At 61.3% G+C, this 22,833-nt stretch overlaps 2 protein-coding genes across 3 annotated transcripts in view; both read right to left on the bottom strand.

The window, feature by feature from the left end:
* RPS8 (ribosomal protein S8) overlaps nt 1-22,833 on the bottom strand; it is a 530,873-nt gene that overhangs the window by 479,107 nt on the left and 28,933 nt on the right. The window lies entirely within an intron of this gene.
* On the bottom strand, nt 3,353-8,949 carry KLF17 (KLF transcription factor 17). Of its 2 annotated transcripts, XR_014269236.1 has the most exons (4): nt 8,779-8,949; nt 7,528-8,509; nt 6,188-6,656; nt 3,353-3,778 (listed from the first exon to the last, which is right to left on the bottom strand). XR_014269236.1 is itself a non-coding variant. In XM_082483888.1 (3 exons), exons 1-3 carry the CDS (start codon nt 8,869-8,871, stop codon nt 6,481-6,483), a joined length of 1,251 nt encoding a protein of 416 aa, XP_082340014.1. In that variant the 5' UTR covers nt 8,872-8,949; the 3' UTR covers nt 5,269-6,480. The 2 variants fall into 2 exon arrangements, 1 of the variants encoding a protein (XP_082340014.1); XM_082483888.1 differs by lacking the exon at nt 3,353-3,778 and having other exon boundaries at nt 5,269-6,656.

Genomic DNA, 22,833 nt, shown 5'->3' with positions numbered 1-22,833 from the left:
TCGAGGCAGGAGCAAGGCTCCCTGGCAGAGGTTTGTCTGAAGCAGGTTTTAGCAAGGGGCACGGAGATCCACAGGGATCTGCCAGCCACCTCGGATAGCCCAGGAGAGGGGCTGTCCCTGAGGGGATCTTTTCTCCTGTGCAGTAGCCCCGAGATGAGCTGAACCCAGCTGTGCCAGGGTGGCTCTGGCACACAGCCCTGCATCGCCAGCCGGGCTGTGCTGGAGTTGCCACCATTGCCATCCTGCTGGCAATCCCCTCCCACAGGGACTGGCACGTCACCTCCACACCAGGGCTCAGCCAGTACCAGTGTGCCACAACAGGAACTGGTGACACCCCTAGAGTGTCATCTGTTCTACCCCAGTAATCGTTTAACCCCTTTTCTGCCCCCTCCCACTCTGCCATGGATGGCTTTTAGCATCTTGGCCCTCCATCCCACGGGGACAGAGCTGACCCCGAGGTTTCTCCTGTCCTGCTCATTTGCTCTCAGCTCTGCCACATCCACCCGAGTCCTTCCCTCCATCAGCACACGTGGCCATTCCTAATTATTTCCAGCACCTTTCCTTGCTGTTTTTTTACGGCTGACCTGGAGGTGGGGTGCACGGTCCCTCAAGGTGGGTTTGCAGAAGGAGACAGGGCTTTTCCAGCTCTGCCTTTGCAGTCTCACCCCTGCTCTGCCTGCCTGGCCAGCCTGGCACTGCTGCTCCAGGGCAGGAGAGCTTTGTCAGATAAGAGGACCGCTCTTTTTGCACCTCACTGGCGGGTCGTTCACAGTCTGTTCGTGTTGTTAAACAGCACTTATAGAAAACACCACCAGTCCCAAAATAAAATCCAGAGACGGGTGGCCATCTGGTGCCCTTGGGTTTTGATTATATCCCCAAATTTTAGGCCTGACCTGCTCAAGCCTAGCTTCCAGCCCTACCCCAGCAGGACTCAGCCCACGCTCTGCCCCAGTGAAGGGTGATCAACTCACTCCTCTTCAATAAACTAAGCCCGCAGAGTGTTTTGAGCTCTTCTCCCCACTGTAGCAACTTTTTAACCTCATGAAAGGTGGAGATTGTGGGCAGTTGGGTTGTGTTATTCACAGCCCGCCTCCCCCACACCTCTGTGAGCGTGGGTGTCACTGCAGGGCTGCATCCCACCAGGAGCTGTATGGACCTGCAAGCAAAACACATTAGCTGGGTGCTTCTGCTAACCTGATCAGCAGTGGAGTAATTAGCACTGTCTTCAAAGGAACTCAGAGATGTTGTTTCTGGGCAGCAGCCACTGCATCCCAGAGCTTGCACAGCCTTCAAAGAGCAAAGGGGCACAGCTGGAGACCTTTGTCAGCCTGCACACACCTGGTCAATCCTCGAGAGTCCTGCATGGGGACACGTGCCCAGGTCTGTCACCTCCCCAGCACACCGGGGTCTTGTTTTGCCAGGGCACAGGGAGAGCCCAGGGGATGCAGCGGGTCGGGGAAAGCCAGCAATGGTGGGGAGCCCAGTGGTCCTGCGCCCCAAGGCTTTGCCAGGGGGACAGCAAAAGACAGCAGCACCGTCCTGTTACTGTAACCCCATCAGCCACCTCCTGCCATCTTGCGGGCACAGGGTGCCAAGCCTGGGTCACCCAGTAGCTGGAGGAGGGCTGTCCCCCCACATTTAGAAAGGCAATGCTGGCCCCCTCCCAACCAGATGCCTGCCCCTCCAGGGTGCTGGGGGAAGGATGCTCCTCATGCCCTCTGCCCGTGCCCTGGCTGCCAGGCATGGCCAAGCCAAAGGTGGCCCTAGGCCAGAGGTGTGCGTGTCTCCAGCCCAGGGCTCAAGGTGTGCGTGTCTCCCAGCCTGGCACCAGCGGAGGAGGACAAGTGCAAACACTGTGGCCAGTGGGGCGGGAGGAGGTTATCTGGGGCCCGGCAGTGGAAAAACTCTCGGTGTGTGACTAAGGCACGATAGCACCAGGTGTGGGTCCAGGCAGGGCGAGCGAGCCAAGGAGTTATCGCTTCCCCGTGGGTTCAGGTGCCTGAAGCCAAATGTTTCCTAAGGGTGCGGTGACAGCCACAACCCCGTTATCACGGCGCCTGGCCCACCCCAAGCAGTGGGGACATGGGGGCAGGCTGCTGGACCTATCCCCCATGGCAGGGATGAGACACTTCCCACCACCCCACTGGGAGGGGGGACATAAGCCCTGGGAGCATCCTTTGGCAGGGACTCCCCGTCCCTGGGGACCCGAGCTCACACCTTGTGTTGTGGCAAGGAAGGGTCTGTGTCAGCCCCTCCAAGCATCCCCAAATCATCCCTCCCACCCCAGGGCACCCAAGCTGCACCCCACCACCAGCACCCACGTCCCCTCCCCAGCTCCATCCTGTCCCCGTGGACTGCAGCAACCCCAGGGCTGAGCCCTGGGCAAGGAGATGTCCCAAAACTGCAACTCCCCCTTCTCCCCACAGCCCCACGTCCCAAGGCCAGCTTTGTGGGACCTGGTGGCTGCAGCACAGGGGATCCCCACCAGCTGGGTCACCCCCAGAGGAGAGAACTGTGCATGAGCTGCTTTTTCACACACCCCTCCAGCCATGAAACCCCCAGGGCCCTGCTCCTGTTGGCAGGTGACTGCAGGGTGCCAGGCCACGCTGCGGCCATGACTCAACCCTCTGCCTGGAGGTGTTTCTCCATGCCTCGCTCCTTCCCTTCCTCAGTGCACCAGTTCAGCTGCACCCCAAAGCCACAGGGTTGACCTTTAAGGTTTGCAGGGGGGCTCAGGGACCTCTGCATTGCCCACCACTGAGGCTTCTGGGGGTCCCTTTGCCAGGAGGTGACCAACGGGGGAAAGGAAGGCCAGGCTGGCAGGAGGAGATACATCCCAAAGCAGGGTCTGCATGGCCCCAGTGTGGGCAAGGTGGCATGGGCACCTCGGCATTGCCCTGCCAGCCAACTTTCCTTCTTCACTGTCCCTGCAGCAGCCCAGTGTGTGATCCAGGACACCAAGACCTGCTCCAGCCTGAACCAGCCACGGACCCCGGGGTTGTATGTGGGTAAATCAGCCCTTCAGGAACCAGCCTGGCTTCTCCAGAGCTTCTCCTCTCCTCCGGCACGGGACACACTGTTAGTGCCACGTTTCCCGCAAAGCAGGGTCCCACATGGTTGACTCGCACATTTTGGGTCCCTGTGTGCCCCTGCCAGGCTGGGACAAAGCATTTTCCAGCTGACCGCGGATGCGCAGACCGCAGGCGGGGATTGTGCCCCAGCCCTGCCTTCCTCAGCACTGCCGAGGGAGTTTTCTTGCTGCCCTCATCGCTTTGCAGGGCAGGTTTTGCTGAGGACGGGACTGGGCTCCCTCCTCCAACGGAGAGTGCATCTTGGCCCAGGCAATTGGAAGAGGGTGTTTTTTATTAACAACAAATTAACCGTAATTGCCATTTCCACTACAGCCACTCCTCACCCAGGCATGGTTCCCAGCCATGCCGGTCCCTGCAACTGCCGTGCCCCATCGTGTGCCTGAAGGAGTGCCTTGCCCCGGGCCTCGGGGAGCAAACCTGGAGCAGCTCTGACCGGAGAAGAAGCCAAAGCGCCTTCCTCTACTCTCGCCTCCTTGTAAGGCAGCGGCAGCAGAGCCGGACCTCGCTCCCGCCCTAGCACAGTGATGATGAAAGGCGAGGAAGAACTGGTTTGTGCTCTGATCTCAGAGCTGAACCTCAGAACAGCCGCGGACCGTCACTCCGGCTCCCAGGATGCTTAGGGAGGACAGGACAGCAGAGCCAGCCTTTCCAGTGGGACAGGATGGTTGGAGAAATTCATCGTTCCCCTGGAAATAAAAATAATAATCATAATAAAAACACAAAGCCAGAGATTACTTATACGCATACAAACACGCAGGCACGCACTCTCTCCCCATCTGGCTTTGCCAGCCTGACTCATCGCTAATTCAAACAGCCCACACCTTTCCCTCTCCCTCTCCCTCCATGTGACGTTTTGAACAAGACTCGGGGAAAGAGGGAGCAGTTTTGCTCTGGCCACCCCACCAGTGTCGGACCAGTGCCTTTGGGTAGCGAGGGTCTCAGGAGCGAGAAGCCTCTGGTACCCCATCACAGGTCACTTGTGTCCCAGCACAGCCACCCCCATGTGGGTACCTCTCAGAAAGTGGGGCAAGCAGGAGGGTGGAGGCGGCTGTGGAAAGGACAAGTGATTGAGCCTGGTGGATCTGTGACACCTGTGGATGGAGTCCCACGGTCTCATGCCCAGGCCCACAGGCAGGATGCAACACCCCACATGGCTGCCACCCTGCCTGAAGGCACCCACGCTGTTGTACCTGCTCAGGGCAGACCCCAAGGCTGGGTGCTGGCCCCGGGACACTCAGCCTGACCCCAAAACACTAGCCACCCCTCCTGAAGGTATCAGTCCCGCTCTGCCATTCCCATCTCTTTTTCCAGCTTGACTCTCCACAGCTGCAAGCAGGAAACAGCGGGATCAGCCCTGCCCAGCTCATGTTCACAGCACAGCTACATCCCATTTCCGCTTGCGGGGTGAGGAGCCTCAGGGCATCCCCCAGCCCTGGCCGCCCGCCGGGGGTTGCGGCGGCAAGCACGGGAGGGAGGAAGCCACCACCACCCTGGGCCAGGGCACCGCACAGCCTGTACGGCATGCTCCCTACACTGCCAGCACACTGTCAGGTCCGGACAAGCCCCAACCTTCAGAGGGATGCGTGCATCACAGGTAATCAGCCGTGGGAGGGAGGGAGCCAGACCTGCTTGCTGAGCTTGGGACCTGCCAGCACACTCGTGCTGAGTCACCACCTATTAACGCAGGGGAAACCTCAGCACCTGAACCCCGCCAAACTGCTGGGCCACCCCTGGGAGGACATCAGGGACAGCGCACAGGGCCAGGCAGCTGCCACCGACCTCCCGGTTGTGACCACAAGGCCGATGCCATAGTGCTCCTGCTTCAGGGGACAGCGGGACAGAACCACTTGGGAAGACGACAGGACCAGCAAGGCTCCCGGTACAGTTTCGGCTGCCGTTCCCCTCGGCAGTGACTCACTGCAGGACCAGTCACGCCATCCCGGTGCCGCAATTGCCCCATCTGCAGATTAGGGAAACTGAGGCACGGGGAAGTGGGGTGACTCAAGAGCTGTTGCACAGGAGATGCTGCTCAGATGCCGAGGTTTGGGCGTTCCCCATCGATCCTCCACAGCTAACTTAAGCAGAAATGAACATCGATGTAAATATTTACTGACAAGCAAGCCCAGCCTCACCCTCTCCTCTTAGAAGAAAGCTTTAAAGTAAACTCTCCTGGCTCTTTCATGTTTACATCTTGTTTATTTATTATACAGCAGATCACAATATTTCAACAGTTTGCATATAAAGAAAAGTAACATTTCGGAGTGCGAGAGACCTAACGTGCCCAAGCAGAGAAATGTTAATTAACAATATACACAGACGGGAACAGTGCACTTCCCAAAGCCGAGACTCATCTGTTTTCCCAGCTGGAAGAAAAAAATATATTAAAAAAAAAAAAGAAACATTATATATTACTGCTTTGTTTAATTTACAACTTGCTTTGCAGAAGCTGCACATAAAAAGACTCACTTTCTTTTGAGTTTTCTTTTTTTTTTTTCCCTCTACGAAAGTTTCAAGTATAGCAGAGACCTGGGCATTCATAGCTGGACTCACTGTCCTTTACACACTAAATTTAAAAAAAGCAGCATGGGGAAGGCAGCTGCAGCAGTACCTGGTGTCATCCTGAGGGGAAGAACATGACAAATGAAAGCAGACGAGAGCCAGGAGAGCCATTTTAGGCTCCCAAGCAGAAAACTGTGGAATGGCCAGGACAGGACTCCCATCAGGGTCCCAAGCTGGCAACGGGAGCATCCCTGCTCCCTGTGCAAGGTGACACTGCGCTGCCAACCCCTGCAAACCTTTATAGCCATGAGCCACAGTCAGGTCCCACCTTTGCCCCATCCAGCCTGAGCTTTTGGGTCAGGAGGTTTGTTCTGATGGCCGCAACCAAGAAGACCAGAAACCCACTTCCCAGCGCTGCGACCCATGCACCCAGTGGGTGCAGATCCCTGGCCAAAACCCAGCTGGAGTCTGCCACCATAGTCCCTGGTGCCAGGGGGGTGCCAACATCAGGGGAGGAGGAAGGTTTTTAAGCTGATGCCAAATACAAGCCAGGAGCTCTGGGGACAGATCGCAGCTACGCCAGCCCAGCCACTCACCGGGTGCCTGGCTGGGGAAAACCTTCCAGGCGTGGGGAGCTGAGTGGTAGTGCCTGGGCAGGGGCTGGAGACACTTCTTGTAGCTTTGCTCCCCATCTACACCCCAAAGCAGCCCGTCCCCACCACTCAGCTGGGCCCAGCTCTCACAGCAGGGGCAGGAAGAGAAAACTAGTTATCAGCTACAAGCGGAGAGGGCTGAGCGGCCGGGCTGCTCCCCAGTGCCATCCCCGGCCCGACACTATTTACACTGTGAGCTGGCTCCGGGGACACCAAGTCCGGCCGCGGCCTGCCGCTCACATGTGCCGCTTCATGTGGAGGGCGAGGTGGTCGGAGCGCGAGAAAGCCCGCTCGCAGAGGTGGCACTGGAAGGGCCGGTGCCCTGTGTGCTTGCGGTAGTGGCGGGTCAGCTCATCAGAGCGGGCAAATTTCCAGCCACAGCCTTCCCAGGTGCAGTGGTAGGGCTTCTCACCTGTGGAGAAGAGGGGGGTGTCAGTGGGCTTGGAGGTCCCCATCCTCCCTATGCCTTCACCCCTGTGCTTCCCTGCCCAGCAACCCCACCTTTTCGGGGGGGGGACTCGTGCCCACTAGCCTTAGAAGAAGGGAGCCCCACTGTGTACTCATCCCCTGCACACCTTTGCCTGACCCACCTTTCCTTTTGTCCCCCATCTTCCCGCCCTTCCCCCATGTGCTTCGCTGTCCCATGTGCCCTGCGTGGAGCCCGTCCTCTGGGCACCCCAGTCCCACTTTAAACTGTGGGTACTCCCCTGCCTGTCCCTGCTGTGGGGCCACACCACGTGCCCCATCCCAGCTCTGCCAGAGGGTCTCGCCATACACCCCCACTCTGTCTCCCCCCTCCACTTGCCCCCAGGACAGTTGGGGGGCTTCTCCATGTGCTCCCAGGTCCTGCCTCTTCAGGCATCCCTGGGCCCTGAGGCCAGCAAGGGGTGGGGGGACGGGAGGCAGCGGTGGTCTTGCCGTGTGCCTTAGTCGCCCGTGTGCCCCTGCCCGACACCATCACGGGGGTCCTTCTGAGTACTCTCAGGGACATCCCCACTTGCACCCTGCCCCACGCAGGACCCCTCCGCGCAGCCCCATTCCGGCTACGGGGTCTCTCTGGATGCCCCCACCCGGCCCCACCACAGGGACCCTCCGTGCGTCCCCGGGGGTCTTCTCCGTGCGCCCCCCAGTGCCACCTCCCCTCCACACACCCCCGGGAACCACGCCGGAGCGGGCTCGCGGGTCCCACCGTGCGCCCCGATTCCCCCACCCGGGACCCTTTGCGCATCCTCCCCACGCCTGGCGGCTTCCCCCCCCCGCCCGCCCCCCGGTGCGCCCCTTACCCGTGTGGGTCCGCATGTGCGCCTTAAGGTGGGAGCTCTTGGTATAGGTCTTGCCGCAGCCCGGGTATTCACAGTTGTGCGTGGCCGTCCGCTTACGTGCCCACGAGCGGCGGCCGCGCTTGGGCTTGCAGTCCTCGGGGGGGGCCCCGGCCGGGAAATACTCCAGCACCGGGGAGTTGGGCGGCGTGACCAGCAGCCCGGGTAGCCCCGCCGGGCCCGGCCCCGGCCCCTTCAGGGGCTCCCTGAAAACACTGAAGTGTCCATGAAACTGCGGCGGCGGCTGGGGGGCGAAGTGGGGCGCGTAGCGGTGCGGGGCCACTGCGTAGTGAGGCGGCAGGTCGGCCAAAAGGTGGGGGTCGGCGCCGGGCAGCGGCTCTTCGGGGGGCCCCAGGCGGCCGTGGGCGAAGCCCGGGTAGGGCAGAGGCGGCCCCGGCACCGGTCCCGGTCCGGGACCCGGCGCCACGCGTGGCTTGTGCTCGCCACCGCCCGGCCCCAGGTACTCGGCGGCGGGCAGCCCCAGCATACAGGCGCGCTCCTCCGGCTGCTCCTTCTTGATGCGGGGCCCGAACGGCTGCGCGGGGTCCAGGGGCAGCGGGCGGGCCAGGGCTGGGTGCAGGGGCGGGTGGTGATGGGGGTGATGGTGGGGGGGTCCGCCGGGCACCCGCAGCTCCGTGTACTCCCTCCGTTGCAGGTCGCAGTGGCCGGGCAGGTCCGGGGTAAGCAGCTCGGCCACGTAGCTGTGGCCCTGGCCCTCGGGGTAAGGCGCCGGGAATTTGCCCGGGGTGGGGTAGGAGCCGTCGCTGTCGTAGGTGGTGCCGCAGCTCTCGGGGGTCTCGGGCAGGGGGTAGTTGGGGCCGGGGCCGGGCGGCCCCTGCCCGCCGCTGCTGGTGTGCGCCAGGATGAAGTCCAAGTCCACGAACTTGCCCAAGTCGTCCTCCTCCCGCTTGACGGCGGCGGGAGCGCCGTCCTGCTGCAGCATCCTCTGCAGGGAAGAGGGGCGTCAGGACCGGCGGGGCGACGGCTGCGGCGGCGCCCGCCGCTCGGGCACCGCGGTCCGCGCCTCCCGCTCGGGGCGGCGGCTCCCCCCAACCCGTCCGACGGGTCGGCAGCGCTCCGGCTGCGCCGCCCGCGGGGCGCCCTCCGACTGCGGGAGGCGGGCCACCCCCACTAGTCGGGCTGAGCCCTAGCCCGGCACACTCTGCCCCGTACCCCCCCCTCCCCCCCCCTTGCCGCCCCCTCCCCGGTGCTTACGTGGAGCATGTCGGCGGGCCGCTCCTCTAGCGGCAGCAGGTTGGCGAAAGTGGAGATGGAGGGCAAAGTACTCTCGTCCACGGCCGCCGCCATGGCGGGCCGGGCGGGGGAACCGGCGCCGGGGCGGGCTGGGGGAGCGCGGTGCGCGGAGCCCAGCACCGCTCCGCTCCCCGCGGCGGCGGCAGCGCTGATCTGCGCCGCCCCGCGCCCCTAAGCTGTTAACAGCATGGCTGCGCCCCTATTGGCCCGGCCGTCATTGATATTCACCGCCGCCGCTTCCCATTGGCTTGCCTGTCCCCCGAGCCACGCCCCCTCCCGTGGGGCTGCCCCGGCGGGCGGGGGCCGGCGGCCGCCCCTGCCCCGACGGCGCTCCGCCGCCCGCCTGCCCGTACGGCCGGGCCGGGGCAGCGTGGCGGGGTCCCCGCGTCCTGCCCCACGCTGCGAGCCTGGGTTGCGTGGACGGGTCCACCCGCGCCCTGCCCCACGGCGGGAGAAGGGGCAGGGGTGCCGGTGTGGATGGCAAAGCCCAGGGTCCCTCCTGCCCGTCCCCACGACGTGAGTAGGGCAGCCGTGCACACACTGTGAGTGGGAAAGAGGGGGGGGCTGTAGATCGCAGAGCCAGGCGTCCCCCGGCAATGGCTGTGTCTCACGCCAGCGTGCGTGGACGCGAGCAGGAGCGTGCCAGGGAGGTCTGGTGTGGGGTGAGAGCTGAGAGCGCGCCGGCTCAAGAGCCAGGCACAGCGCTCGCCGTGGGGGACGCCGAGCCCATCAGCGAGCAAAAGTGCCATCGCAACGGGTGCTTGTGCCAGCTGGGGAGCTGTGCCAGGGTGGCTGAACCCCAGTGCCCCCATACCAGTCGCTTCATGTAATGGCGCCTGTGAGGCCGTGTTCCCCCACGCCGGTGCTGTTGGTGAGGCAATCAGCAGCGCAGAGCGCACCAGCTCACATCTGGTCAGGCCCAGGGTGCGTGTGTGAACTGAGATAACTGCCTGACAGACCCTGCCGGGGGGCTGGCACCCTGCCTGCATCGCCTCATCTCGCCCCACAGCCCCTGGAGACGTTTGTCTGTCCTGCCTGGGGACCAGTGCCACAGCCAAGCCTCCAACCAATTCTGCTGTGGGGGCCACAGGCCGGCTGGCTGACCCTTCCCACCCCATGGAGCCCCTGGGACAGCGCTGTCCGCCCAAGGGCTTCCCATGACAGGGGACATGAGGGGATTGGGATGTTTCACCTCGCAGGAGACACGTAGGTTCCCCTGCTCCATGCCAGCGTGTCAGGACATGGCATAGAGACCCGAGGGCGCTGGGCAGGCCTCCCCGGGGGCTCTCTGTCACCTTGTCCCACTCGTAGTGAGACCTTCTCCTCTTGGCCCCTCGCCAGCCAGTACCAGGAATGGCCCTGCTACTGTTGGCGCTTGTCAAGAAGCAATGGCCCTTATCTCCTGGAGCCCGTCTCCCTGCTTTCTGGGGCTTTCCATCCCCAGATACCTTTCTAAGAACTGGGGCTGCTGTCTGCGCTATTCAGAAGAGAGGAGTCGATTTAAAAAAAAACAAATATAAACACCAAAGGTGAGGTGCGCGCACACACACGCACACGCTGCCTCTGGATCCAAAGCTACTCTACCAGTTGCTTTCATCACCGTGCTTTAATTATAAGGGTGGAGCAGTGCAATAAATTATTTCAGTAATCCAGTGGAACAACAACGATTCAAATCTTCCCCCTTTTACCAGGAATCCCTGCCCTGGTTTCCAGAGCACACACTGGGTCGCTGCCTGGGCCCCGCGTGCCCGGCTGCCGGTGAGAGAGCGGGTTTATTAATGCCACCCAACGGGTCAAAACACACGGGCTGCAAAGTCCTTCCTCAGAAAAAGTCACCTCCTAAGCGGCAAAGCAGCACAATGGCATCACTCGAAATCCCTTGTAGCCTGGCCCCCAGAGTAGTTTATTTAAGTCACTGGTTAATCTCATTATTTGTTTCTTGGCCAAATAATAATTAATAGCGAGGCAGTTCCTGCCCCAAACTTTATAGGTAAGTGAGAGCAGATCCCACAGGAGACAAGCACTAATTCCACTCGGTTTTCCCCTTTTCCAGGCAGTTTTGGCATCTGCACCCATGCAGCGCCAGTTTATTTTAAGAGAGGCGTCGCCGGCAGATCGGGTTCATTTTTACAGCCAATATTTCTTGCAAATGTGGGATATTCCCCAGGAAACTCTTATTACTGGTGCTGTGATGGGAGGGCCAGCACGGAGGGGAGCAGCACCACGCCAGGCACCGCACCAGCACAAGCGCTGCCAGCGCTGACCGCGCAGGGAACCAGGGATGGCAGCACCGCAGGGATTTGCTTGCTGTGAGCTGCGGGGTGGGCATGGGGGTCCCCACCACAGCCCTGCCGGCCCCTCAGTCACGGGAGCCTCCTCTGAACCGAGAGGGAGGCAAGCGGGAGTAGCCGATGCACGCACAACCCGCTGTTGACAGAAGCCCATTTAGGAAACGTGGATTATCTCCCCAGCCACTTACAGCAGGCTGTAAAGTCTCTGGCATCCCAGGAGATCAAACGGCGGTCTGGCAGGAGAGCAAACAGAGGGTGGGAAGAGCTGCCGGCTCAGGTGATGGCCAAAGAGGAAAGGGTTAATGGTTATCCCTGCTCTTGGCACATCTGGCAGCAGAGGAGCCGGAGGTGGCTGCATCAAGCCGGGAGCATCGGCAGCCCTGCCAACACTGCCACAGCGCCGTGGCACACCCCCTATGGCACGCAGCACGCATGAGGCAGGCAGAGGGGAGATGTCCTGCAGCACTGCCAGAGGTGGCATCAGTGCCCAGGTTGCCCAGTGAGAGCCCCAGTAGACCCAGGGGAGTCCCCTATCCCACAAAACACTGGGGACTGAAAAACATCTGCACTGCATGCCCCTCTGTGCTCCATCAGCTGGAGCTTGGTCCTGGAGTGAACCCAGAGGCTCGTCTTCGGGACATCTCCAGTGCTCCTTCTCGAACAGGAACCGTGGAGCCCCCTCCAACATGGGCCATGGTGTCACAGCCCAGCGAGCTTCTGCTTCAGTGAGAGGCAAAACCTGAGCCCCAAAAGCTCTGCAGGGGACCCCAAGGGGAGGTGCGGTGGGGACCCACGCAGCAGGACACGCTGAGCTGCTGTGACACTCTGGGGTTACGTCCCTCAGAGCAGAAAGCGGATCTGTCTGGGTTTTACTCTCTGTTCTCCCCTCTGCACGGGGCTGGCCTGCCTGCAGAAGGGTCCAGGACCCCCCCAGACCTGCCCGCACCCCCCCAAGCCCCCTTTCCCCTCCTGAAAAGAAAAGAGGAACCGAAAATGAAATTAAAGCATAATTCAATCCGGAGCAGGTCCAGAGTAAAGTCATCTGCTCTTATCGTGTGCTGGCAGGCTCTTCCCGCTCTGCAACAAACACAATGTTATCAGGGCACAGAGGGCAGATTCGTTTGCACCGGCCGAGCGAGCTGCTGTGTCCGCCCTGCCTGCCCTGGGCCTTGGGAGCACCGGGACTCACCGCCAAGGACCGGAGCTGCCGGGGGCTCAGGGAGGCAGGCAGCACCCTGTCAGCACTGGCAGGGAGCTCGGCTCCGGGATGGGGTGCTCTGGCTGCGGGCCACATCCAGGCTCTTTGCGCAGCTCTCCGGCCAAGGGACCCAGGTCAGGTCCCTGCCAGTGAATGTCACTGTGGAGTAAACGCTGTGGAGGGATGGGGCTGCGAAGAGACAGGGCTCAGGGGTGATGTTTTTTGCCTACAGGAACATACATGGCCCCATCTCCCACGGGTGCTGCCCAGCTGCCGGCCCAGGGAGGCTGCCGAGCCGGCAGAGCTGGGCACCCTGACCCCCAGCGTGGCGGCACGGTGGCACATCAGCAGCCCCCAGATCCCGCACGCGCTCCCAACCCCACTGCGACGCCTGGACCGCATCCTGCTTTGATCTCTGCCTGCTGCCTGGCTGTGCCCCGGCGGCTGCAGGGCCAGCGCAGCCCTCTCCGTCCTTCTTTATATACCCCTGTTATTTTTAACTCTGCCTACGCAAATCCCGAATCCGGAATGAGCAGCGGCTGGGGGCCAAGGGGAAATGGACATGGTGCAAATTTCCTGCCCTTTTTACCTCTCTTCCTCTATAACATACAGCAACGTTTTTCCTCCGCTGCTTAACTTTCACTGGTACAGGAAAGCTGAAAGCACCGGGATCTGTGCAGAGCCACAGGGTCCAGCACCGCGATGGATGGGGTATCCCCCTGCTCAGAGGGGACATCACACCCGCTGCGGTGCCGAGAGATGTCCTGACCCTTAACGCACGCCACAGCCTCCATCGGCAGTGCGACATGCTCGAGGCGTCTGGCCAGCCCTCGCAGCAGCGGCCTCACGTGCAAACACGTGCACTCACGTGCCAGCCCAGGGCCGCATCCTGCCCCCTGGCCCGGAGAGCCCCCCCCGTCCCCAGCCACAGCAGCCAGGTCTGGACCGCGGCCGTGGGAGCCGTTTGCTTTGGCTGCCACCTACAACAGTGCCGGAGAAGACCCGTGCCACCCCAGCAGCTCCAGAGGTAAAATGAGGAATTGCTGTTTTCTGGTTCCCAGCGAGCGCCAGAAAAGGCTGGGAGGAACACAGGATACTTTTCCCGACACCTCTGGTTTAATCTTTTTAAAAAAAGCCCCAACATGCAGTGGTAGCAGGTTGCACGGGGAGTTTCGCAGTGAGCATCGTGGTACGGCTGCACAGCGCAGGGGATATACTTGTTAGAGCCCTTCTCTTGTATATTGGGGATTAATTGCTGTGCATCATGTATGAGCAATTCGACTACAAAAGTTTCAAATAATCCAGGTTAAAATCTCTGCCAGTCTTTTCCAAGCAACCTCCGCCTCTTCTCCCTGGCAGTACTCAAAGGTGTTCAGCCTCCAATGAACCCGGACCCTCTGCCGGTGGGGAAAACCTCCCTTGCCCATGCACAGAGGCAGGGAAAGTGCAGGCACTGACCCCAGCGCTGGTCAGCCCTGCCACACACAGGTCCACACCATTTCCCAGCCTGGAGAAATCTTGGCTGACCCCGGAGGCTGGGCACCGGTGTGTGGCTGCGGTACGCGAGGCACTGCCGCCCTGGCGGGGGAACAAGTTTGCGATGGGCGCTGTGGCGTGGGGCTGAGCCAACGGACTGCGCCATGAATCACTGCCACCCACAGGGAGACAGCCCTGGTGTGAGGCAGCGGGAGACAGCCCAGGGGACAGCAGGAAAAGCAGGGAGCCAAGGAGCCATCCTGCTCTGCGTGGAAGCCGTTTTCCAGGACATCTGATTTTGTTAGTCCCACCATGCAGCGATCTGCCCGCCGCCGCCTCACCGGTGTAAATCGCACGCCGTAGAACATTGCACGGAAAAGCCACTCCGCCACCATCCCACGCTCCTGGGACACGCGCTGCACTGAGGCCACCTGCTCCGGCACAGGACGCCGGCCCCAGCTAGCAGCCGGCCGCACGCAGATGCCGCTGTGTAGTTGCACGCACAGAGCCCACGAAAGCGCATCCTCCCGCCTGCAACACGCGCAGCGGTGTCCGACAGGAGCAGCGGCCACCCCACGTCGGGAGCAAACCCCTTTGCATCACATAAAGCTGCTTCATTCTGCTCCAGGAAGTGGCATTTAATTACCCAGCCTCCCTGGTAGTAAATAGGTTTGCAACACATTACAAAAGGGTTTGTTTGGTTTTGGGTTTTTTTTTTGCCCCAACCCTGCTCATGCGCTGCTGCTGGTGAGCTCATCCCCTGGGAATACTGGCTCCAAAATAGATTCGCTCCCTTGTTGGAAATAATCAAATGGGAATCCAAGCTGGCCGAGCCCAAGCCCAATTCCTCCCTTTGTTCTGGGGCTCTGGCAGTGAAGGGGTTCGGAGCGGGGCGACAGGAACTCGCCTTCTCTTTAATTGACCTCCGATGATGAAACAATTGACCAAACAATTTAGAAATGTGCATCCAGTGAGATCATCGGGAAAACTTCTCCGGGAAGGAGTCTGGTGAAAGGAAGGTGGCAGTAATCCACCTGCTCCAACCGCTTCGGCAGGCTTTGCTGCGTGGCATGGCAAGGCACAGCATGGCCACCCAGCACCCCTTGGGCCACCTTGCTGTGGCTTCATGCCGGCAGCCGCCTCACCGGGGCCAACACCAGGGAAGAGGGCAGCAGGACCTGCCCCAGCGGTGTGAGCGGAGCAGGGATAAATGGTAAATGGTACCGTTTCCCATCTACCAGGGTGGCAGCACCACTGGCAGGGTCACAATGTCACCAAGCCTGTCCTGGATGCCCCCCAGTCCCAAAGGCAGTGGCATGGCCAGAGACACCTACTCCCATGGGACACCCATCCTCCTCGTTTCCAGCCCCAGCCCAACCTTAGCTGCTGGGTGCCCATTTATCCCATGCCAGCTCTGGGCAGCAGCGCTGCCCGTCTCCCCCCCAGCTGCCCCAGCCCCGCTGCGAGTGCTGCCACCCCGATGGGCATCTCTAGGACAGGACCTGCTATTCCAGGGCGCTGCGGAGGGAAACCCCTCCTGTCCCCACGAGGGCTGCCTCCCTGGGGATTTCCATCCCTGGCACCCTTTCCCCAGCTTTTCGCAGCCCGGCAGGAGGGCAGCCACCCGGGAAGGGCTGGCACGGCTCCCTGGCCCCGGTTGTGCCGGCAGGGCTGCCCCGGCTTCCCCAGCCCGGGTGAAAGCAGGCTCTGGCTTGGCATGTGGCAGGGGCTAATTTTGGCCCAAAGGGTTTCCCTTCAGCAGACTCTGCCGCCAGCGTGGTTTTGAAGACAATCTTAGCCAGAGTCTTCCTTCCTCGGCTGCCAGCGACCCAGAGCCGGGCTTGTGTGTTTGTGTTGTGTGTGCATGTGTGTGTGTATCTACAAACCGCAACAAATATTTCGTATTCGTTTTCTTTCTTTCCCCCTTTTTTTTTTTCCCCCTCCGAGCCCTTGGCTGTGGTATTTAAATAGTAGGTGTGGTCCCGGCGCTGCATGCCAAAACCAACACCAGCTCCGGAGCAGATAATCCTGCAAGCAAACGCAGCAGCGAAACCACGCCGAGCTGCCGGGAGAGCCACACCGGGACGGGCACTGTTGCCGGGTATGGCCACGGCACGGCCCCACAGGCAGGCGGCAAGCGGGCGCAGCGGCCACGTGGCTCCCTGGCCCCCTACACGAAGTCTTGGCCGGAGGGGCCGGGGCAGAGGGAGGAGGCAGCGGAGGGAGCGTGTCTGGCTGCCGGGCCACACACTTGCTGCTTGTTCCGTACAGCCAGGAGCTGTTTGGGATGAACCCGGATGGGCTTCAGGGTTGGGTCGTTGGTTTGTTTTTTTTTCATAAATCAAGACAAAGCATTTTGCTTTATTTTCTATGCTATAAACAATCAAAAGGATTTTTTATGAAAAATGCTACTTTTCTCCCCCAAAAAGTAGAGTGTGAGCAAGTGGGAGGAGAAGTCCCTCTGGTGTTTTAAGAGCAGCTCGCAAAGAAACTTTCTTACGCCCTGATGTTTTTCTCAGCCAAGCTGAAAGCCCTGAAATATGGTGAACGTCATGTATTTCAGCATGAGTCACTCGGAGACAACTGGCTGCTTCACCTACCCTGGCCGGTGCTGGCAGTGCCGGCATGCACCGGATAGGAACAGCGGGGATGGAGGGGACCTCTGAGTGCTCTTGGTCCAAGGATGGACAGAGCCAAACCCGGGCAGGCTGGAGAGAGATGAAGAAAGATTGCTGCAGACCCAGAGCCTAAATCCCACCCTCTGGTTCACTGGGGCTGCAGCCATTTCTGGGGATAAAGAGGGTTTGCCTCAGAGCACCCATCAAGCTTTGAAGCTTTGAGGCATGAGCACAATCCCCAGGAAGCTCGCAAGCTCATCCGCAGGTGAATGTGCACACGCCTGTGCAGCGCTGGTGATGCCGCAGCTGGTCGAGTGGGAGCCACAGCACCCCGGCTCCAGCAGAGCCTCTGCCTGGCTGCCGGTGTCCCCCAGAGCAGCACCCACATCCGAAGAGTGGGAGGAAGATCCTTATCACAACCTTCCATCCTCACGCATCCTGCGGGGCTGGCAGGGCAGCAGGTTCCTTGGGGGGGTAGGCTCTCACACGGTTTTGCTCCCGAGGGGGCCCAGTTGCTGTTTGCAAGAGGTGGGATAGTGGGGTAGTTCCCTGGGGGAAGGATTAGGAGGAAGCCCGGGCTTTCCCAGCCCCAGCGCGCACACTCCGCTCTCCTCCGCACTCCCTGGGTGGTTCTGATGTAGCAATCCTACTTTTCTTCTGCCCTGAGCCCGTGCCCTGTGGGAAGCAGGCAGAAGGGGTACTGCCATCCCACGACTGTGGTCCCAAAGCAGAGACCACTGCCCTGGGGTGAAAGGTCCCTGGGACCCCCAGCTGCTGGAGGTGATGCTAGGAGACAGGGATGCTCCTCTCCACCTGCTCCAGGGCACTGTGCTGCTGGGGCTGAGCTCAGCAGCCTGCCCAGAGGATGCCCGGGAGATGTGTCCCCTGGTCGGACAGTGCCCAGGGGTGGCCGCGGGCTGTTTGTCCCCGAGCTGGGCTTGTGCACAGCCACGGTGGGGTGTGCGGCGGGAGCAGCCAGCGTACCCCTCCCTGCCTCCCGGCCCCGCAGCGGCTGCGGCGCTGGAGCGGAGCCGGCCAGGCGTGCCGCGCTTCGCCAGCAGCACAAGGTGCACAGCGGGGCCGGGATCCACCCAGCCCGTGGCAGAGTAGGAGGGTCCTTGGCAGACAAGGTGCTGTTTTAAAATCCACAGCCGAGCCGGCTCCCTGCCCGACCTCGGCGCGTGTTCAGGCTACAGGCAAACAGCCCCGAGCCCAAAACCAACCTCTAGCGGCCTCCATTTTCCCTGGCTCCATCTTTACTGCTGCTCCTCGGTCCCGTTCCACCGCTACCTCCCACGTGCCGGCCAGGGGCTCGGCGCAGCCACAGCGTCCCATGGCTCCCCCAGGACCACTCAGCCCCGCTGGCGTGTGTCCCAGCCCGGAAAGGAAAATAAGGTTCGGATGTCACCTCCCCAGTCAGGAGAGGAAAAATCTTTCCAACAAAACACGCTTTTAATTCCTCGCCGAGCATAGCCGGCGTTAGAGTCCCCAGCCCCCCAGATTCCTGGCCAAACAGGGAATTTTCCACCTACATCAAAGCAGAGCAACACGGTTTTGCAGGGACAGACACAAAGGCCATGCCCTGCGCACCTGACCACCCGCCTCCTTGTTTTGGAAAGTGGTGGTGACCATGAGCGAGTGACCACACAGGACCCCAAGGTCCCCTGCTCCCCTTCCTGCCAGTTCAGCCCCTCCTGCTTCCCTGGCACCCTACACACTGTGGGATGCAGGGGACCCAGGGGACTTTCCATGGGCTGGTGGCCCTAAAGCCATCTCCTCTTGATGAACACTTTGGGCCAACACCCTCAAAGACATATGGGATGAATGAGACCTGACTGAACTCATGGCATGTGTGAGGGCAGGAAGGATGCTGGAGGGGGGCCCATGGCACGGCCATGCCCGTGCCGTGGAGACAGCAGAGTCGGGGGGGTGGAAGAGGAGATCTTCGGGGGGCTGGCGTTGCAAGACCACCCTGGCCCCGCTGCTGTCCCTCATGCATGGCCCCACATCCCTCCTGCTCTTGAGCTGAGGCTGCTGGGGGGCAAGACGAGTTTCCATGGGGCTGCAGTTGGGGTCTGTGGGGTTGTGGAGCTCTCCATGGAGCTGGGAGGGGGGCTCTGTGGGGCTGTTTTTTGGGCTGCCCCCGGGGCAGTGGGCAAGGGACCATGCAGGGGGAGCCCAGCCCTGCATCCCAGGCACTCCCCACACCAAGCCCTCTGTGGACCCTGCCCTTGCAGGCTTTCAGCCCAGGCGTGTGGGTAAGGAGCCGTGGGGCAGCGGGCAGCCCCCCCCCCCACCACCCTGCCAGACGGAAAGCCTACAGCACCTTAGGGGACAGGCATGTGGTGGGGGCATGGGGTGGCACAAGGTGCCTCGGGGGCAGTAGAGCAGCACTGGGATGGTGCTGGGAGGAGGAGGAGGAAAGCCTTCCTCACTGCCCCAGGGAGTTGGGGGCCGCCACATGCCAGCGGGGATGGTGGCCCAGCCAACCAAGCGATTGGGTGTATTTAGGGAGCTTGGATGCTCCTAAAGTGACTCAAATCCAGGGCTGACCCAGTGACTCTGCTCCAGCTCACCTGGTGCAAATGGGGCCACAATGGGTATAGGAGCTGAGGGCATGCTGGGGCTCAGGGGACACCGAGGGGGGGCTCTGGCTGTGCCTGGTGACTTTCCCCGGACCATCCCTGCCCCGGGTGGAGGATTGCTTCCCCCAACCCCTCTGAGTGCATGTTTGGTGGATTCATCTCCCCATTAGCCCAATCTGATGCACTTCAAAGCTGGGAGCAGAGCACAAGTCCAGACCCTGGGGCAGGAGCCACCTGCCCTGGGGGCATTAGTGGCAGGCAGGGGGACATGCGGGCAGCCCGAGCTGCTGGTGGGGATGGGGGGAGATTCCTCCGGGAATCTGCGCTTCCCATAAAGGGGATGGTTCCGGGAAGGCATTGAGGCTGTGATGCCCCGCACCTGAGGCATCAATGGGACCATTACGGGGCCACTCAAGCCGCCTGGGAACCTTTTTGTCTCCAGCCAGGTCTGCTTCCACCCGAAGGTGATTTGAGGATTCTTCTCCCCTCCGAGTCCACAATTGCAGGGTCATTTGCATCTAAAATGGGAGCTGGGCCCTTTGGCAGCTCGTCTGCTCCTGATAGCCGGGGCTGGGTGCCTGCTCGGGCACTAAACCCGCTAATACAATCAGCGGGGCCGGAGGCTGCTGCATATCAAAGGTCTCGGGCTCTCTTATAGCAGCCTCCCGGCCACAAACCTCCCCTCCGCCACCTTTCGTCACTGCCGGGGTGGCTGTCACCCAGCTCGTGGGAGCCCCCAACTGCGGGGAAAGCCCGAGGAACAGCGATGGAGAAGGGCCACCAGCCTTGCCTGGATGCCAGGATGGGGACACAGTTGCGCCCTTGCCTGCACTCTTCTTTGGCACCCTGCTGCTGAGGTTTCCTTCCCCGTAGGGCGGCATGGAGGAGATTTTTGTCCCCATGCAAGTCATGGAGTAACGTGGCTGTGGACAGGCTGGGGAGGGGGATGCAGCCCCCACTGCCCACCCAGAGGGGGCATGGAGCCAGCACGGGGCAGGAGCACCCAACGACACCCTGACTCATGTGTAGGTTTATGAACAACATCCGAAAGGAAACTGGCTGGGGCAGCCCTGGCCCACATTCCCTGCACCAAGGAGTGGCACCGTCCTCATCCTGCTGCGAGGTGTCCCTAGGGAAAGGATCAGCAGCCCTGGTGCCGCGTACCAGCAGGAAGAGCACCGCTTGGCATCTGCCTAACGGGGTGCTAGGCGCTGGAGGCTGGGCTGGGTGGGACGGCCAGCACCCCGGGGTGGCCTGGCTGTGGCTGCTGCATCCCCTGAGGCATGCTTGCAGATTGACCACCATCTCCTCCTCTTGGGAAAGTGCTTTCCTCCTTGTTCAACCTCTCTGCACCCGCCAGGGCTCCCCTCCCTGAGCATTTTCTCCTGGTGTGGAGATGACACTGCCCTATGGCCCAAAGTGGCATCATGCTGCACCTGCAGGCAGGACAGACCTGAGCCATCTCTGCATCCACAGGGATGTTCTGGGTTGCTCCCACACTGTGGGCTGGTGGCCCTATGCCTCCTGCTCAGACGGACCCCAGAGCCCCCTTGAGTCACTGTATAATCCTCACCATAGGCAGCTGCCAGAGACCAAGCCCTGCCCGAATGAGCTCTTCTAGTGTCCACCTACAGTGGTGTTCCAGGTCTGCCTGGAGGGACAGCACAATGTTCCTGGAAGGACACGAGGATACCTATGCGGTGGCACAGGGGTGCTGCCTGCACTGCCTTGGCGCCGTCTGGGGCGCTGGCCCGTGGCTCCCAGCCGTCAGTCGCCTCTCATGGCAAACACAGCTGCTTCCCCGTCCTTCTCCATACCACGCTGGGGTTGCCAGCACCGGTGCCAGTGACTGTTGCCATATGGCGCTGATGTGTATACAGTGCCTGCGTAGGCACATTGCAGCAGGAGTGCTTGCACTGGGGGGACTCAGGACCCCCCAGCCATCTGCACCCTTTTGCAAGGAGCAGGGTGAGGGACATCAGCTGTCTGCACAAGGGATGGGACCCCACCACCTCCTGCCCCACACCTGATATAGCCTGCTGGAGATGGGAACGGGCTTCTGGCATGGCCGGGAGCCCCTTGCGTGCTGGGGAAGGAGACCTTGAGACAGGGGAGTGGGTTTTGCCATACCTGTCGGTTGCTCGGTGCTGCTCAGTGCGGTGGGGGAGTACAGTGGGATGCCAGGCGGCTGCGGCAGTCCCACCCCGGCAGGGAAAGCTGGCAGTGACTCATCATCCTCACTGGCCCTGCCTGCCAAGCAACTCCTCCCGCACCCAGTCCCTTGGCTCCCTCTAGCCCCTGCGCTGTCCCCACAGCCACAGACCCCAATCCTGCGAGGTGCTGGGAGGATGCTGGTGGCGATGGCTGCCACCAGCGGGGGACTTTCCCTGGGCCTGGGGATGGAGGGATCCCCATGCTCGGTGGCAAAGGTTGCACCAGTCCTGCAGCAGGGCAGCCGAGCACCCCTTGTCATCCTGCTCCGGTGCTCTGGCTTAGTGGTGCCAGACCCAGGATAGGGGACAGGAGAAAGTCATTCCTCTCCGCTTTTTCCCCCCTTCCCCCAATTCTAGGGCCAACACACGTCCAACCCCTCCCACAGGGTCACTCTATCCCCTTGCTCTCGGCTGGTACACAGGGCAGGGAGAGAGGGAGCCCTTTTGGGGCTGTCCCTGTCCCCAGAGCAGTGCCTGGGGCTGAGCAGAGTCCTGCGCAGCCAACACCTCGCCTGGCTGCCCTGGGGCTCTCAGGGGTGTGCACATCCCGGAGGAAGGATGCAGGCAGCATGTGGACACATCCAGGGAGGACAGAAAGTCATGTCAGGATGCATCCAGGTGGTCAGCCCCCATTTTGGGAAGGGTCCTCTGGGTCAAGGGGCAGGGAGGGAGGGGACAGCAGGCAGGAGGTGGGGAGTGGACCATCTTTGGAAATGTCCCCAGGAGGTGTTGCAGGGTTAGCTCTTCTGTGTGGCTGCTGCAGAGTACCAGGGTGGTAGCAAGTCCAAGAACAGCCCCTGCCTGTGCGTGAGGCACGGACCCTTGTGCTGAAGGCAGCCGGGAGGACATGGGATGGGGATATTTATGCCCAGGGTCTGGCAGCAGGCGGGCTTGGGGCTGGCAGAGCCAGGGGCGAGCGCTGCCTGCCCCAGCCATCCCCCACCAGTCCTGTGGGCACCTGAGCTCCAGGGGACCTCTACCAGCTCCCAGCCGGCACCCTCAGGCTGCAGGGGCGCAGCTGGTGGTTTGCATTTGGGGGGTTTCCCTGCAGCCCCGCTCCATCCTGGGGGCTGGGTATGGTGAGGGGCAGAGCAGAGGGATCAAAGGGGTGGGGGAGAGGAGCATCTCGTGAGTTGTGGGTCATTATCTGTTATTAACATCAGTAATCTCCCGGAGAGCAAACTGAGATTTACAGCCTGTTATTAGGCTGTTACTCAACCTGTTGTGCAACAGCTCAATTTAAAAAAAACACTGAATGTGATTAATAGCCCGCTAATAAGGGGGAAATCTCTCCTATTTAATTCAAACGGCCTCTGCCTGAGCACTCCAAGAAAGTATGGGCTCTCAGCCCAGGTTCCCAGGCTGGCTGCTGAGCTCCTGCTGGGATCCTCCTGGGAACCCTCATGCCACAGGACACTGGTGCTGGATGGGGGACCTGGGTGGCAGCGGGTGCTGCTCCCCCATCAGGGCTCCAGGGGTCCCGGAGACATCAGGATGCAATCGCTGTCTCCTCCCAGCGCTGGCTCCATGCAAAGGAGGGTCCCAGCTGGTCCCTGGCCATCCGCTGTGGTCACTCTCTGGAAGAGGTGGAAACTCTGAGTCAGCTGTGGTTCTTATCCGAGCATCTCACCTTTT

The sequence above is a fragment of the Vanellus vanellus genome, assembly GCF_965231255.1.
Source record: "Vanellus vanellus genome assembly, chromosome: 5".
NCBI lineage: Eukaryota > Metazoa > Chordata > Aves > Charadriiformes > Charadriidae > Vanellus > Vanellus vanellus.
The sequence above is the reverse complement of the archived record's forward strand: the minus strand, read 5'-3'. Positions and strand labels throughout refer to the sequence as shown.